Source organism: Hydra vulgaris, chromosome 13 (genome assembly GCF_038396675.1).
Source record: "Hydra vulgaris chromosome 13, alternate assembly HydraT2T_AEP".
NCBI lineage: Eukaryota > Metazoa > Cnidaria > Hydrozoa > Anthoathecata > Hydridae > Hydra > Hydra vulgaris.
Window position 1 is genome coordinate 28,412,173 of NC_088932.1, and position 18,370 is coordinate 28,430,542.

The 18,370-nt window shown below is 28.0% G+C and overlaps 1 protein-coding gene across 1 annotated transcript in view; it reads right to left on the reverse strand.

The window, feature by feature from the left end:
• The window catches only part of LOC100209000 (tRNA:m(4)X modification enzyme TRM13 homolog), a 58,478-nt gene that overhangs the window by 19,225 nt on the left and 20,883 nt on the right, over positions 1-18,370 (reverse strand). The window contains exons 4-8 of the mRNA XM_065816412.1: positions 10,428-10,494; positions 10,291-10,353; positions 9,777-9,956; positions 4,670-4,748; positions 4,447-4,535 (exon numbers count right to left, since the gene is read on the reverse strand). Of these exons, the coding sequence (XP_065672484.1) occupies positions 4,447-4,535; positions 4,670-4,748; positions 9,777-9,956; positions 10,291-10,353; positions 10,428-10,494 (478 nt within the window). The remainder of the gene's footprint in view (positions 1-4,446; positions 4,536-4,669; positions 4,749-9,776; positions 9,957-10,290; positions 10,354-10,427; positions 10,495-18,370) is intronic.

Here is an 18,370-nt window from a genome sequence, read left to right on the forward strand (position 1 = left end):
TGAGCATTAAAGTCACCGACAACAACAATATTAGCTGATGGATAACATCAACAAGAGTGCAGTCTTGAGATGAAGGAGAGCTATATAGAACAAAGAGAAAGGTGATAGAGTGAAGTGTTGCTAAATGAAAGCACATGAAAGAATAGTCTGTGGATTCAAACCTAGTTTCATGACAAATGGGTGAATTCTTACGAATGTAAATGCCAAGGCCAAGCATGTGACTATTGAAGTCTTTATGAATTACAAATATTAGTGAATGATAGGTTTAGAGAACTTGGTGATGATGATGGTTTTTTGTGTTTTATAGTTTTTGCTACTTTATTCATTTTAAATTTGTTGAAGAACTTGACTCAAAGCATAGATAGTACTCAGTACACTGTTTAATAGCCCAAGCAATTGCCACATTACTACTAATAAACCCTAAGCCGTAACAAAGGGCTCCAAATGTGGCCTCGGCAATGCACATCAAAAGTACAAACAGGGACACCATCCATGCGCAACATGGCACTGTTAATACTTTGATATTTTTTAGCTGTTGATGGAATCAGCCTCTCTGAGAGCTACCACAGAGTTTGGGAAACCTGACTACCAGCTGGCTTCAGAACTATAAAACTGAGTTTTAGAGCTGTACCCTTATTACGAGATAATAGAATGAGTTGCCTAGTCATAAAAACAGAGACACAAGTAAAACCCATGTATTGAGTCAAGCAGATCCATCATTCAACATCCTAAATTGGAAACAATGTATTAAAAATACATCTGCGTCAGCCTAATATATGAAGAAGGGGTGCGAGGCTGGTCAGCATATAGAATCTGTTTACAACTTAAGTCTTTGCCTTGGAGGCCTTCTACAAAACAGTAGCCGGATGCATTTAACATCTGCCCAAGATGAGTATTTTTTTCGAGACACCATCTCTAGCCTTTACTCAACCAAGAGGCCCAAGAAAGGGGGTGTTTTAAGTCGGAGTTGGCATCTCCTAGCCTTTGCCTCAATGTATTTTAAAAACTAAATAATTAAAAACTTCACACAAAAAAAATCACAAAAATATTAAAAAACACACACAAAAATTTTGTTTATATTTATTTTACGAAATTACTTTTATTCAATGAATATCTAACTTATGAAACTTGGTAATATAGACAGAATCACAAGCAAACATATGGTAACAAGATATAAAACACAAGGTAACATACACAGTATCACAAGAGATTTTTTTTAGATATAATTTTTCTTGACTGGTACAAAAGAGTGACAGCTGCTAGTACCCTAGATTGTAGGCATCCCTTAGTATCATTTCTAAAGGTTAAAAAAAAGTTTCATGGTTGTTGTTATCATAGTCAAACTGTTCATGTAGTGTGAGAATCTGATTTGCTGCTCATTGATGGTCATTGTTTTCTCTTATTTATAGTTCCTCTTATTCTCAGTGTTCAATAAAATAGTAAAAAATAATCTGGCTAAAGTAGTACTATTTTTGTTGGAGTTTTTGAATGTGGGTTTATTAGATCAAAAATACCCAGGTAAAAAATTTGAAGCAAACTTGTTAGCTAATTGGAGCCATTAAAGGCTTGAATTTTATTATTTATAGCCATTAAAGTCAATAAATTTTTACCTCCTAAACTTTTTAGGAAGTAAAAATTCATTGAAAAAAATTATTTTTTATCTAAAACAAACATGCATGTAATAAATAAAAATTATGCATTTTTTATCTAAAACAAACTAATTAGAAGCCATTGTAAGTTTACAAAAGCTTTCATCTTCCATCAGAAATATTAAACAAATTTCCATCTACATCTAAAACATAATCTGAAATAAAAAAAAAACTCTTCCTGAGCAACATAAACAATTTTAATGTCATCAAGAATAATAAAAGCTGAAATTGTATTTATTATTTTGGCTATGGTGTCAGTAATAAATATTAGATTGCTGAATCAAAATTACAACTAAAAATTCCATCAATAATTTTTCACTATGAAAGTTTAAATAGTAATCACTAAGTTATTTTTGAAAACATTTGTAAATCCAAGTCAACTGAAATGAATGATATTGATGGTTGCATGAAAAGACTAATTAATACAGACAATATTGCAATTGATACAGACAATATTGCAATTAATACAGACAATATTGCAATTAATAATTAATATTAAACAATATTGGATTTGGACTTTCAACACTACTTACTTTCTGCATATTTTATACAAAAAATGGTGAATAAATAGAAGGAATGACATCATAAACATCAATACAAGTCATCACTTAAATCTGTCTTTTTTGTCTTCAGATCCCAATATTTCTTCTGGACAGTCACACTTAAAGCAGCAAACAGATCTACATTTTGCCAGATCAACTTGCCAGTAAAACTTTTATACATTATCTTGCACAAGAAAACTATAGTTTTTTTAAAATTCAATAAGAACAAAAGAAATGTCTTGATGTCCTACTTGTTTTGTCTCTGATAAAAATTTTAAATTTTGAGAATTTTGCTTCTTTCATAAGGTGGTAATGACAAAGATTATGCAAAGATTTGTTTAAAAATTCAGTAAAATCAATGATATACATTTCAACAAATGCAGTTAAGTCAGTTGAACTCATTATTTCTATGCAATCTGGTCATCAAAATGAAAATCATTCTTATTAAACATATATTCAAAGTAAGCTTTTAAATCAAAAAGCAGTTGGAACAAAGATGAAGTAGCATCAACTATCTATATTCCAAACACATACTTTCATCAAATCAATATAATATATAAAACAATCCTTGAATAAAGTAGCACTCATCAACTTATTGTTTTGATGATAAAAACAAACACAAAATGTATAGTTTTCTAGTCAATTGTGATTCACCACTTTAATGGGTTAAGAACTTTTGTTTATGCACTTTTACAGTATTTATGCACACAGAAAATTTCTTTAAATCCCAACATTCTGTTCAACAATATTTTTTAAAAGTTTTTTTAGCCTTTTTTTGAGTTTTTGCAACTAGATCTATGTTATTTTTCAACTTTCTTATCAAGATGTTAATACATTTTGTACAAAGTGTTCAATGTTGATAAAATTTACGCTATAAATATAGTTATAAAACGCTAATAATAATGACGATTTTTTTTACGTGTTTATTTACTTTTATTTCAAGTTGGACTTATTGAAATAATAATATTGAAATATGTAATTTATCAAAAAAAATTTTGGGTGCATTAATTTGAGCGCCCATACTGGTCAAATGGTATGGGACACTGCCATGAATTAAAACCAATATCAGTGTTCACAATACCTACTCATTTTATTCTCCAACTAATTTTATCACTTTAAAAATATCTTGTTACAACCTTTATTTAAAACATTCCCCCAACTATAAAAGCACACTTAGATCAATTGCAATTTATTTATTTATTTGTTATTTCATTTTAACTGGTTGGCGGGAGAAGTAACTTAAATTATTTTGAGTTAATTCCCACATAAGCCTCAAAAGAAATTCTTCCAGTTATTTTTACTCTAATTTTTGTCAGTTAGTCATCCATCTACATCAATGATAACAATTGGAAGATTGCTGTTAGATTCCATTCATATCTGGAATTTATATTCTATATAAAATTCTCTTCACATCAGTTAAATATTTATATTATTATTTTTATGATTTGATGAGTTTTTTTACATTTTTGAGAGAGTGATTCTAATACTTTAAGAATTTCATGGTAACAAGAGACCAACAAGAAACCATCAAACTGTTAAAAATTCAAAAAAAAAGAAGTTGAAGTTTAATTATTTTGAATTTTGAAAGTTTTTCTAATATATTTTTTCTGATATATTTTTTCATAATTTAAAAGTAAAATTAAATTTTTGCTCAAAACTCAATTTTAAACACTTTTAAAAGATTAAAAAGTTTAAAATCTCATAATTTTATAACTATTTTTTTTAGCTGGGGAAACTCTATTTAATACATTTGTTATTTGCACCAATGACTTTCTCACTTAATTTAAGAAAACTTATTTTATCAAACTGAAAAAATTAACTTCGTCAAACTGAAGGAATCTAAATAAAAATAACAAGCTTCCTTGCAAAAATTTATGAAATTTTTTTTACCCGAACTTCTGTTATAAAAACTTTTTCTCTTAAATTCCTTTTTTATGCAAATTTTCAGTTATGTTTACCTTAAAGTTTTCATTAAATCATTAAAAAAAAAGCATTTAAATACTACATAAAATTTATATGTGGGTGGTCTCAAAAGGTATAAAAAAGCTGAAATACTGTCTCATCCCAGAATCTTTCTATTTAGAAGTTTAAAAATCCAGAAAAAACACGAATGTTTTGCCTAGTGCAGAATTTAAAAAATTGACAATATTATATTAATTTTTTACTTAACTGTTATGGTTTTAAATGGTGACATAAAAATATATGGCCACATATATAAAAATTTAGCAGTTATATCTTTGATTAACAAGTTATACCTTATTTCTGTTGCTTTGTCTGTCTACAAGATAAAAACTCACATCATTTTTATTACTCATTGTTTTTTGTACCCAGTGTGAAAAAGAACCTAAGAATATACAAAACATAAAACAAACAATATTCTGTTGTCGCCTTTGATGCCAAAAGATTGATGATAATGATGAACTGCTTTAACCTTTTACATATTTTTTAATTAAAAAAATTATAACAAGTATATTTTACCTTTTCCAGCTCCAAATTCAATAATAGATGTTCCATTATTCAAGCAATCCATATCTTCTAAAATTTTTATCAAAGATGCCTTGAAAAAATATTTAAGATTTAAAAAAAAAAATACTCACTTATTTCCAACAAGGCTGCAAGCAATTACTATTTAAGTTAAGAGTTACCAGTAAACAAAGAATATTTTAAATAGCAAGAAAATGAACAAAAGACTTAAAAACTGTAAATTGTATGAGTTGGCAAAACATAAAGATGAAGACAAAGTTCCAAAGCATTGATATGCAAGGAAAGAAACTAGATGGATGGTTTTTAGTGCAATAAAATAACTTCGGAAAAGTCTATGTATAAGATATTTCTTATCAATTTATATCAATTACTTGACTAACTTAAATGGAAATAACACGCAATTAGCTCTGCATCTAAAGCAAAATAGATGCTTGGTATGCTAACAAACCATTAGCTACATTGATAAACTGATATTTAAGGTTCTTTTTACTTATCCATATCTATACATATACATATACATATATATATATATATATATATATATATATATATATATATATATATATATATATATATATATATATATATATATACATATATATATATATACATATATATATATATATACATTTATATATATATACATATATATATATACATATATATATACATATATATATATATATATATATATATATATATATATATACATATATATATATATATATATATATATATATATATATATATATATATATATATATATATATATATATATATATATATATATATATATATATATATATATATATATATATATATATATATATATATATAGGTCTCCTAAAGGAATATCTCTTCCAACTGTATTGGAACAGAGATGATTGGAACAGAAGATAATTCCTTTTTAAAAAACAGTAATTATATAGTAAATAACAGTTTTTTTGGAGTTAAAATTCACAAACCACTACAAGCCCAAATCTGTTACAGAAGTGAGATCATATGCAAGATTGGCTGCCTGTTCTAAGCAATTGAAATGGAAATAATTTTCTCAAGACAGGAGTATAATACATTTTCTCAAGATAGGGGTATAAGAGTCATCAGCAAATAGAGTCACTTTTGATGTTAGGTTACCAGAAAGATCATTAATGTAGATAAGAACCAAATGAAGAAGAGTATTGGACTTAAAGGATGACTTTAATATAGCAGTTTAAAAAAATGATTTGATAATCTTAGAAATTTTCCCAAAAACATTAAATAAAGAAAGCTTATAGAGAAGACCAGCATGCTAAACTTTAATAAAACAAGAATTTTTTTTAGACCACAACCTGTACAAGAGTTTTATTGTGATATGAATTTAGCAACAGAAGCTGGAGTGATATGAATGTCTAACAATGGGTCAACCAGTTCGACTGGAATGGCAGGAAGAGTATAGTCATTAGATTCAAGAGTCAAATTAGAAGAAAAGTTCTTTGCAAATAGCTCTGCCTTACCCTTGAGAAAGGTAATAAAACCAATCTCATGAATTAAAGATGGAATATTCAAGATGGAATGTTCGACACAGTTGAAGATTTTTCAAAAGTCTCTAGAGAATTACTTCTGATATAAGATACGAGATTGAGTACTATGGGAATAATGGAGCTTAGTATCAGACACTCCCTTTTTACTTTGAAAGAGAGTTGTTATTTTGAAAAAGACAAAAAAAATGATTACAATTACACATAGCACCGCACAAGAAATCCACGAAAATGAAATCCACGGAGTAGAATGAAGTTTGCCCTGAAACCAACAAGAAGGACTAATAGCTTCTATCCTGTATGGATCCATAGGTTAAGTAGGAGGCAAATTTATCAGCAAAGAGAGAAGACATCAGCAAAATCTCAGTCAACTTTAGGGTAATAGTAAGTATTACGATGTCAAATTAGATGTCTTTAGGGTAGTAGTAAGTAGTGAAGAACTGCGAGATAAAAGACTTATAGAGATAGTTGCATGGTTGGAACTACTTATTGGAGCGTAAGGAAAAATTGAACACAAGCTAGGGTCAGAGCCAAGACACAAGTCAAGAAGTGAAGGTATGTGATTAGGATTGTCTGAAAAACCAAAAGTTGAATATCTAAATAAGAGAATGAGAAACAAAAATTTATGGGCTTTAGTGCCAGCAGAGTCAGTGGTGTTAGAACATTCAGTGTGATGAGCATTAAAATCATCAACAATAATAATATTGGCAGAGGGCTAATGAAAAAGGGAATGGTCAATTTGATCAAAAATTAAGGAGAATATGAACAATAAAGAACAAAAAACAAGGTGATAGATTGAAGAGCTGCTAAATGAAATAAAACTTGGTTTGAAGACCACAAAAATTTAAAAAAGATATATTGAAACAATTAGGTGGTGGTGATGGTTTTTTATGTTTCTTATAAATACTTTGGACACGGTTTAAGCACTAACAGAAACGCCATCCATGAGCAACATAGCATTGTTAATACTCTGATATTTTACAGCTGTTGATGGAATTAGCCTTTCTAAGAGCTACCACAGAGTTTGGGAAAGCTTACTACCAGAAAGTCTTGTCTGGACCACAAGCCGTAGAAACTCTTCTACGGTTCGTGGTTCAGACAACATTCCTGTCATAGTCTTACAAAATTGTTCTCTAATCTCTTCATTTTCACTCTCTCTAATTCTCTCTAAATTATTTAATAAGTGCTTGACGAAGTCTTGTTGTCCTGTCTGCTGGAATATGGCATCTGCTTTTCCAATTTTTAAAAACTCTGGTGAACATTCTGATCTCTCAAATTATCATCCGATCAGTCTTATTATGTTATAACCAATGCCTTTGAGTCTTTGATCAACAAGTTTGAAACATCCCATCTTAAGTCAAATAACACTATCAGACAATCAATACAGTTTTCGATCCTTTCACTCTATGACTGATTTGCTGACTGCTGTGATTGAAAGATTCTATCATGTATTAGATGGAGGCAGAGAGACTAGGGTTATTGACATTAGATGGAGGCAGAGAGGCTAGGCTATTGTTTTCGACATATCTTAAGCTTTCAACAAAGTTTGGCTTGCTGGTCTTCTACATAAGCTTGCTTCATATGTTGTATCTGGAAAAGTTTTTGAGATTATCAAATCATTTTTTTCTAACCGCTTTATTAAAGTCATCCTCAAAGGCCAACACTTTTCTTTATTTCCAGTAACTTCTAAGAGTACCTAATGGCCTAATCCTTGATTCTGTTTTTTTTCTACATCAATGAACTTCCTGACAACCTGGTTTGTGAACTTCAACTCCAACAAAACTCAGCTATTTACTTCAAACAATTATTGCTATAATAATGTATATATATATGTGTGTATATATATATATATATATATATATATATATATATATATATATATATATATATATATATATGTATATATACGTACATAAATTTGCATGTATATATATACATATCAACCCTGTACAAAATATGGTTATCATATTTAAGCTGGTTCTTCTAATAAAGCCCTTTCTCTTCTAGATAAGTTCCAAAAAGGTATTGTAAATGCAGTTAGACCCTCTCTATCTATCCAAGCTTGAGCCTCTCTCTCATAATCTTAAAGTTGCATCTCTTTCTCTTTTCTACAACTATTTATGGTAGCTACTCAAAGGAGCTATCACCTCAAGTTCTATCAACTAAAACTCATTCTTTCTTGACTCTTCATTAAGCAAAGTCTTATTCTTTTATTGTATCTGTCCCTGCATGCTAGTTTTGCATTGTCTAGCTTTTTCCCCCTCATCTAAACTATTTGGAACTCTCTCTAATCATTATGTTTTCCAGACTTGTACAACCTACAACTTTTCAAATCTTCTGTCAAACATTTCCTTGCTCATTAACTCTATTCTTTATTTTCTAGTCTTAACTTAATAGTAGTTGTTTGCAGATGGGAATAAATCAGAATTAAAAAAATATTCTAACAAAGAAACTTTTAAGCTGTTTATAAAAAAAGATTTTAAAATATGTATGCATCACTTTTTTATTAAATACGTGTGCATCACTTTTTTATTAAATATGTGTGCATCACTTTTTTATTAAATATGTGTGCATCACTTTTTTATTAAAATGATTTCATATTTCTTCCTATTTCAATTTATAAAAAGTTCATTTGTTACTCTTTTTCTTTGCAAAATAAAAAGTTGCTCAAAAATAGCTGCAAGCAAGAGAGCTAGTAATTATAAGAAAAGCTTTTTGTAATTAAAACTTGAATGAATGAGTTCAATACTTTTAAAATTGTTTTTGTGTTTCGTAAATCAAATTTGAACCGACAAATTTTTATAACTGTTTATAAAAAAAGATTTTATTTAAGTTATTAAATATGCGTCTAACTATTATTTTTGCTTTGATTAAGTTGTATTTTACATAAGTTAAAATCACAAATATGAAAATATTGCATATTACTTTGTACTAACACAGCATGCTGTGTTTGTACATGCGTAACAAGTAATTTTTTTAGACAACTTTGACCATGTTCAGACAACTTTGACCATGTAATAGATAAGTTTAGCTTTTTGGCGCGAATTATTTAAACGCTTTATAAGTTAAAAGATGCGAACTGCCATAGTCAGTTTGACTAAAAAAATTACTTTAAACGTGGATGAACAAGATCTTGATATATATTGTATTTTGTTTACATAAACAAAAATAGTAAAAAGCATAAACTGCATTTAAAATAAAATATTGTATTATTATTAAAATATTATTGCTGAAGATTTTTTTTTAATGCTTCAACAAATATTTTTTAATAAACTCTCTCCCAGGAAGGCTTGATATAAATATATATATATATATATAAAGATTTTTTTTATGTTTCAACAAATATTTTTTAATAAACTCTCTCTCCCAGGAAGGCTTGATATATATATATATATATATATATATATATATATATATATATATATATATATATATATATATATATATATATATATATATACATATGTACATATGTACATATGTACATATGTACATATATACATATATACATATATACATATATACATATATACATATATATACATATATACACACACACACACACATACATATATAAAACAAACCTGTTGCAGAAGATGCTTTTTAACAGTAGTACCATATGATGCAATATTAAGTTCATCATTAAAAATAGGATGCAAGCTGAAACTTTCTTTGATAGGTTGGTTACTAATATCTAAGAAGCACTTTTTGACTCTTTCAATAAGACCAACAAGTATCTCAACAGGTACTTCACTAAGATTTAACTATAATAAAAATAATTCTGTATATATATATATATATATATATATATATATATATATATATATATATATATATATATATATATATACATATATATATGTATATATATATATATATATATATATATATATATATATATATATATATATATATATATATATATATATATATATATATATATATATATATATATACACACATATATATAACTTCAATTAATTTAATAACATACATTACATACAGGGATGTGTACCGCGCTCAACTTGTTGAGAGCGGTACACATCCCTGTATATATATATTTTAATGAAAACTAAATCTTTGTCTGTTTAAAATTACCTGCTCCTGTTGATTAAAGCTGTAACTTTTTAATCCAATATTAATGTCTTTTTCAAAATATGGCTAAAATTAAAAGTTTTATAACAAATTTTAATTGATTCATAATATTACACTAAATCTAAAAACTAAATATTTACCAACTGTATCTTAATTGCTGCATTGCATTTTTTAAGGTGTTTGTCAATATTATCCTCATAAATTGAACTAAAATATATAAGTATACATTTTTATATATATATATATATATATATATATATATATATATATATATATATATATATATATATATATATATATTTATATATATGTATATATATATACATATATTTATAATATATGTCATAAAAAAACAGCTGCATACAAACTAAATTTTTCTTCGTAATATTTCACCATGTTTTTACACAGATCGTTATCATAAATGAAATATAATACAAAAACTGTTAAAAATATTACGTAAAAACATCAACAAAAAAACATTAAAAAGAAGCCATAAATGACTACATAGCAACATAAATGTAAAATTAACAAATATTTAATTTCGTTTTTTTGGATAATTTTTTTAATATTATTATTAGTGATACACGCCTAAAACAAAGCAAAATAATGATTTTAATACAAGTAAAAATGTTATAAAAAATATTTGTTATCATTTAGAGAACATTTTGATACCAAACGATTATAAAATTATTGAAAATGTTACTAAAACATAGAAAAAACATCATTATGAAATAAAAAAGAAGCATTTAAAAGAAAATTTTGGAAAACTTTATAAAATGACTTATAATAAACAAAAACAAACAAAAGGTTTGTTAAAAAGTTAAATCTAGATTTTACACTTAACACTCAAAAGACACACCCACAACAAACTCAAAAGACACACCCACAACAAACTCAAAAGACACACCCACAACAAACTCAAAAGACACACCCACAACAAACTCAAAAGACACACCCACAACAAATCTCCTGAATCTAAGACCAAATTTTGCACCGTTGTTTAAAAAATTTTAACGCCGATCGAATCTTCTGCTTTAGATAATAATCAGAAAATTTGAAAACATCAGTAAAATTTTTATTAAAAATTTTTTCATTAAAACCTAGATTCCCGAATAATTTAACATAAGAATAAAGATTATGCTTAATTAATTTGAAGAAAAATACGAATGGTTTAGTAAATTAGTCATTTAATAAAGGAACAGGATTTGTACAAATAAATGTAGTGGATACATTTTATAAATTGGTAAAGAAAATCAAACATTTAGTAACTATCAACTATGACCTTACTCAAATCCTTATGACTAAATTCCAGAATTTATTGTGCAAATTACGAAAACAAAAAAGTTAAATAACAAGACTTATTTTCAACTTTACTCTTCTGACTGCATCATTCCACCTTTATATAAAGTCTCAAAAGCTTACAAAACAAAAAAAAATTATCCAATGTGGCAAGTTATTTCTACAAAAGGTACCCCACCATAGGGATCATTAGAGTATCTTGTTAAAATTATACAACCTTAAGTATCCATAAAGTACATATGCAGTGAAACCACTGATTTAGGACCCCCTCTCCTCCTTGTGCGAACCTGTATTGTTTCGAAAACCTCCCGCCCCTTCCCCTCAGCATACATATGCATTAATTTTTTTCAAAGTAAGGCCCCCCCCTAACCTTCCTTCCCCAATGCATAAATATTTCAAAACATTAAAAACAAACAAAACATTTAGTTTATTTGACCTTTCTCAGTACTTATTCAAATCTTGAAATGTTACAACATATTTTAACATTTTAAGAGAAATAATATAAACCAGTTTGCGTACAGTAATTTAAAAAAAAGAATTCAAAAAAGTTTGCTTTTCTATGACGCCTTTTTGCTTTTCATCTCACTATGAATCAAATTACGTTGCAAAAAATAAAAATATTATTTGCAACGATTGATAAAGAAATTAAAAAAAAAATTGCAACTGAGATCAGAAAAAAAAACAATACTGATTTGTTACACACGTGAAGTTTGATGCTTTAAAAAAACAAAATCAAGTTTAGGAGAGATAGTCAAACCGTGTACATACTTACTGTCTTTAACACCCCCTTTCCATCTTGTACGCGTTTGTACACTTGGGAAACCCCTCCCCCATACCTGCGTATGTACTTTATGGAAGGCCCCTAAACAAAAAAATAAGGTTATTAAACTGCTCCTTGTTTGTCAACAACGGGAAATCTTGGTTAATTGATCCTAGTGAAATTCAATTCTCTTTTGACATGGTGGCATTTTATCCCTCCATTCCAATTGACAGAGCAATTCCTGTGATTATCAATATTTTAAACAACAACATAGATAATCTTAAAAAAAGAACCAAAGTAACGCTTAGTGATATTTATGCGGTAGTGGTGTAGTGATAGAGCGCTCGCTTCATAAGCAGGTGGTTCCAAGTTCGATCCCCACCACATCCCTGATAGTACCGTGCTCAACCTGTTTCTCCATGCAGCAGCCTTGTAGAATTGAGAGAGGGTTATAACCACAATTAAGTAGCCTCCTATAGGAATGCCCTTAATGTCTGTAGTCTCCAAGACGTTTTTGCAGCATTTGGAAACAAAAGCTGTTATTTTTGCTGAGGTAGGTCAATTTTCACCGAAGACTTACAGAAAATACATAAATTACATGTCATGCTAGATTCGACTCAATATAAAATCATAATAAGTTGTTGGAATTATTAAACAAACAAGATGCAGCAATAAAATACACTACAGAAAAAGAAAAATAAAAACAAAATAGAATTAAACTTCTTGGATATAACTGTAACCAGCACTAACTCATTCTATGACTTCAAAATCCACTGAAACTCACTAATATACAAATAAAACCAACATCAAATGTTATTCCTAAAATAGTTATGAGTGTTTTTAAAGGTTTTGTTTCTCGTGCCATTAAAACTTGTTTCACAAAGTATCATAATAATGAAATACAGTTTTTAGTAAACAAAAAATTTGCAGAAAATGGAAACGATAGATTAAAGCTTAAAACAACTATGCCAAAGCTTAAAACAACTATGCCAAGAACTATATTCAGAAAAAAACAACCTTTCTAATATAAATTATAATTAAACAGAAACAAGTAAATATATAGTTAAGCTTCCAACCCTCGGAATTAGGGTCAGCATTCGGCAATGCCGACCTAACTGCCGACCTGAAAGTATTTGAGATCGGCAAAAGTTTGCCAACCTCGTTTTAATGTTTTATGGTTAGACCTTTGTATCAAATAATTTTTGCCAACCTAATGCCGACCTCAAAAAAATTGAGGTCGGCAAATTATTGCCGACCTCATTTTTCCTAATTCCGAGGGTTGAGCTTCCATGGATCCCAAGAATAGGTCCAAAGAAACTTAGAAAAGAACTTAAACCTTATGACATCAGGATAATTTTTACTATACCACCTACATTAAAAAACATCTTATGCAACAATTCAAAATTAATTCCCTATACCAACCCTGGTCTACAAACTTACATGCTCTTGTGGGTTATATACATTGGCAAAACAAAAAAGAAAATTTTAACGAGATGCATTGAGAATAATGAACGTAAAGTGAGAGAATAACTTAAAATTAACTACACCTTAACATACCAGGAAATAAAACACACTCCTATACTTCTCAACTGTGACAACAGCATTAAAATTTTTTATAAAACAGTTGGAGACCTGTTTAAAAAAATTATCCAAAAAAACGGAATTAAATAAAATTTGTTAATTTTATAATTAAGTTGTTGTGTAATCATTTATGGCTTCTTTTTAATGACTTCTTTGACGTTTTTATGTAATACTTGTAACGTTTTGTTGTGTTATATTTTATATTTGATGACAATCTGTTCAAAAACATAAATACATCACACTTTAAAGATGAGGGGGAGGTAATAATTTTTTGATGTCTCATAAGGGACTTGTTACTAAAGTGTTATGATTTGAAATTAAGGGGTCAAAAATTGGGGGACATAATTTATGGACAACCCTAAAGCTCTACCTTAGTAGTTGCATAAAGTGCCCAATGCCTGGAGCATTACAGTTGTTAAAATCTGCTAAAAACCACATAATGTTAAGTTTTAAAAAGTTTTACGCCGGTATGGCAGCCAGTATGTTGTTAGTCAAACATGTCAGAAATAAACCATTGGTCCAGTGGTGTGCTTTCTAAGATAAAAAGCTTATAGCATGGACCATAACCTTTTTATCACAGAATAAAGTAATGGACCATAACCTTTTTATCACAGAAAAAACGTAATAAACCAAACATTCTATGCCTATGGTTACACTGGTGATTTTTAAATGACATTAAGGCATGTAAAATGTCACTAATTACATCATTTATTACCATATCCATCAGCATTATTTACCACAACTTATGTCTATATTCAATACATTTTTTTAATAAATATTCAGATAGCAAAAAAGCACAGGTTATAATTTATTAGTTCTGATTTACATCTGTTTATTATTAAAATAAACTGAAATCAAAGAAAATTTTAATGGCAACAATGTCTTTTGCTGCAGTGACAAAAAGGAAAAAGTCTACTTGTCCTATCTTCGGTTCATCAGCACACTTAGGTGAAAATGTCTTGCCGGGTTATTCCATATCAAATCACCTAAAGGCTCCCAGGGTACCACCTCAGATTTGCTTTAAATTTTGACTACACACAGATCTTATGAAAAAAATACAATCCAGAAAATTTCAGCTTGATTGACCAATTTGTTCAAAAGTTATGATTGAATTAAAAATGACCAAAATTCGAAAAATTTGTGTATCAGGAGCTTATAGCAGTTTTTTTTTATTTTTGAGAAACCATAACTTTTTAAATAAAGATGGTGATCACCTGAAATTTTGTAAGATAATAGTTTTTTACCCAAATAATCCATTATTGCAGTTGTTTTTGACAGTTTTTGATTTTTTTACAGTTTTTGAGTTATTGTACCTTGTTGTTAAATATTGCAACATTAAAAATATTTTTTCGAACTTTAACGTGTTACAGTTTAATATTTAGAGAAAGTGAATTTGTTACCTTTGTGTATTTAGGGTCACCACTTGTTAGAATAATCAAAATTATGCATTAAAAATCAATTTAGCACATGCAGCAGCCTATTAAAAAATCACTTTTTTAAATTATGATAAATTACATCGACTTTGCTGGGATAGAAAGTAGCGTAAACAGGTGAAATAAATTATGAAACTTTTAAATGTTGAGGTTCTTTATATAGACAATCACCTAAAAAAATTTAAAGACCTATACTCTATCTTATGACATGATTGTAGCCTTTTGAGAGTGATGATATTTTTAAAAAGAGAACAAAAAAAATACCATTTACCACATACAAAATTTATACCTCAAATTATATTTTGTAAAAAAGGTCAGAAAACATAGTTTTGTAAGAAAAATAAACTCTAGCACGAACTGAAGACAAAAAATATATTAAAAAAATTTGGCACAATTACTTTTTATAGCATTATTTTCCGCTCTGTTACAATTTCAAATTCAAAAAAAGTTTTTTTCGATCACCCTAATTTAAATATTAAGAAACAAAAAAGTTTTTGGTTTTAACATAAATAGTGCAGCCCAATGCAAAACTGCTCTCTGCAGTGCAAGCTATAACAGCTTGGTATTGAGTCAGGAGATATTTATTACAAAACAAATTCAAAAATATTTTGTAAAAAATAAAAAAGATTAAAGGATTGTGAACATTGAAATAACTTTTGACAGAGTACCAAGAGAGGAAATATGGTAAACTTGAAGGTATTTAAATGTTAAAAAATGACTGGTAACAGTCAGTCTTGGTCAGGAAGCAAGTGTGATTGCACTTTATTCCTAAACATGCATAACATTTAGTTGCGACAGCTTGGCCTAGGCCTTATAGATGTTTTGAGAACATTTCAAAAAGGCGTAAAAAAAAACTTGACTTACAGGTGACAATTTAAAAAAAATTAATTTATAAAAGAGAAAAATATTGAACAAAAAAAAAAAAAAAATTTAACTAAAACAAAATAATTTACATTTAAAATTACTTCACCCTTTTATAATTTTTTTAAAAAATTAGACAACACTCTTTTATATAAAGTAACAACTTACTACTAATGATTGTTTAACAATGAAACAAACGTTCTTCAATTTATCAAAGAGTGTAATATGACTTCTTTTAATTATACACTTGCGTTTTATTTTAGCAAAACGCTAGTTAAATTATTTAATTAATAAAAAATATTTTTTTATAACCATTGTTTGCGTAGTTGGTAAAGTTCAAAATAGTTGAAGCAATCTTCTTAGTAACAACAATTCCTCTCAGTAACAACAATTCTTCTTAGTAAGATGAGCAAAGAAATAATTAAATTATTGAGTTACTATAGAAATATTATATCAATTTTTTTTCTTTTAATGTCTTCAAAATGTTTTTAAAAAAACCACTATGTGTCAGACTTCTGAATCGGCAGTCTATAATTATCAGTATCTGAACTGCAGACTAAATATACATTTAATAAATTTAAATTTTACTTAAGTTTATTGGTTATTATGCTATAACATAAATTATAAATTAATAAAATAAAATATAATAAAATATTTTAAGTGAGCTATAATTTTATTTTGCAAACTTACATTATATCAAATGATGAAAAATGAAAGCAAATTTAATAGTTAAACTATCAATTTAAAAATAATTTATAAAGAGAAAAGCCGAACTGCTTTACAGTACTGGTAATAAATTTCAGTGAGTCATCTACCTAATTTAATTAGTATATTAGTATTTAATCTTCAAACCTTTAGTGCGGTGTTCATCAGCTCATAATTCGCTATTTATATATGCATGTTTGTGTTTAGCCACTTGTAAGTTCCTGTATGTTTATTTGATTCTTAGTTTTATTAACTTTAATGATTATTAATAAAACTTCATTAAAATCTCAATTTTTGTTGAAAGTATTGTTTTTATAAAATCAATTGTACAAATTAAAAAATTTTTTAATAATACAAAATTATTCTCTCTCTCTCTCTCTCTCTCTCTCTCTCTCTCTCTCTCTCTCTCTCTCTCTCTCTCTCTCTCTCTCTCTCTCTCTCTCTCTCTCTCTCTCTCTCTCTCTATATATATATATATATATATATATATATATATATATATATATATATATATATATATATATATATATATATATATACCTACATATATATATATCTATATATATCTATATATGTATATATATCTATATATAGTCACAGAAAAAGGATGAGACTTAATTGAATGACGAGTAACACGAGAATGAATTTTAGTAGATGGCACAAGAGAAGCTAGCTCTTTAGAGCAGCGCCCATTATAGTATTTGTAGAATAGAGAAAGAGAAGCAACATTACGACGATGTAAAAATGGTTAGAGGTTGGCTGCAAGAACAGGTCCAACTATGTTTACAATGTGTTTTTGCACCTTGTCTAAAAGAGAAAGAGCATCATTAGAAGATCTGCCGCAGATATGGCAACAGTATTGCATACAAGGCTGGATTTGAGATTTACAGAGATAAAGAATAGAATCTGAAGTAAGAAAGTGTCAAGCTCAATAAAGAGATGCAACCTTAGCAGATACTAATTTTGAAACTGATTTGATATATGGTTTCCAAGAAAGATCGGAATTAAGAGTTAATCCTAGAAGATGAAGAGTGGATGACTCATCAAGTACATCATCATTCATAAATATAGAAAGATCTAAATTATTGCAATAACGATTGGCTGAAAAAAATTGAGTTTTATCTATATTGAAGTTCACCAGCCACTGTGAGTCCCATGCTGTAGCAGAAGTGAGATCATTTTCAAGCTCAAATGCCCCCTCTAAGAATTCAGAGAGAGTTGGTTTCTTATCATGACAAGAATAAATGGTGGTATCATCAGCAAACAATGCCACCTTATATGTGAGAATATCTGGAAGATCGTTAATGTAAATTAAAAAGAGTATAGGGCCAAGAATTGAACCTTGAGAAGAAGAGTGCTGCCCGTCAAGAAAAAGTTTTATACTACGACTAGAAAGGAAGGATTCAATAACCTTAAAGATGTTGCCAGATACACCATATAAAGA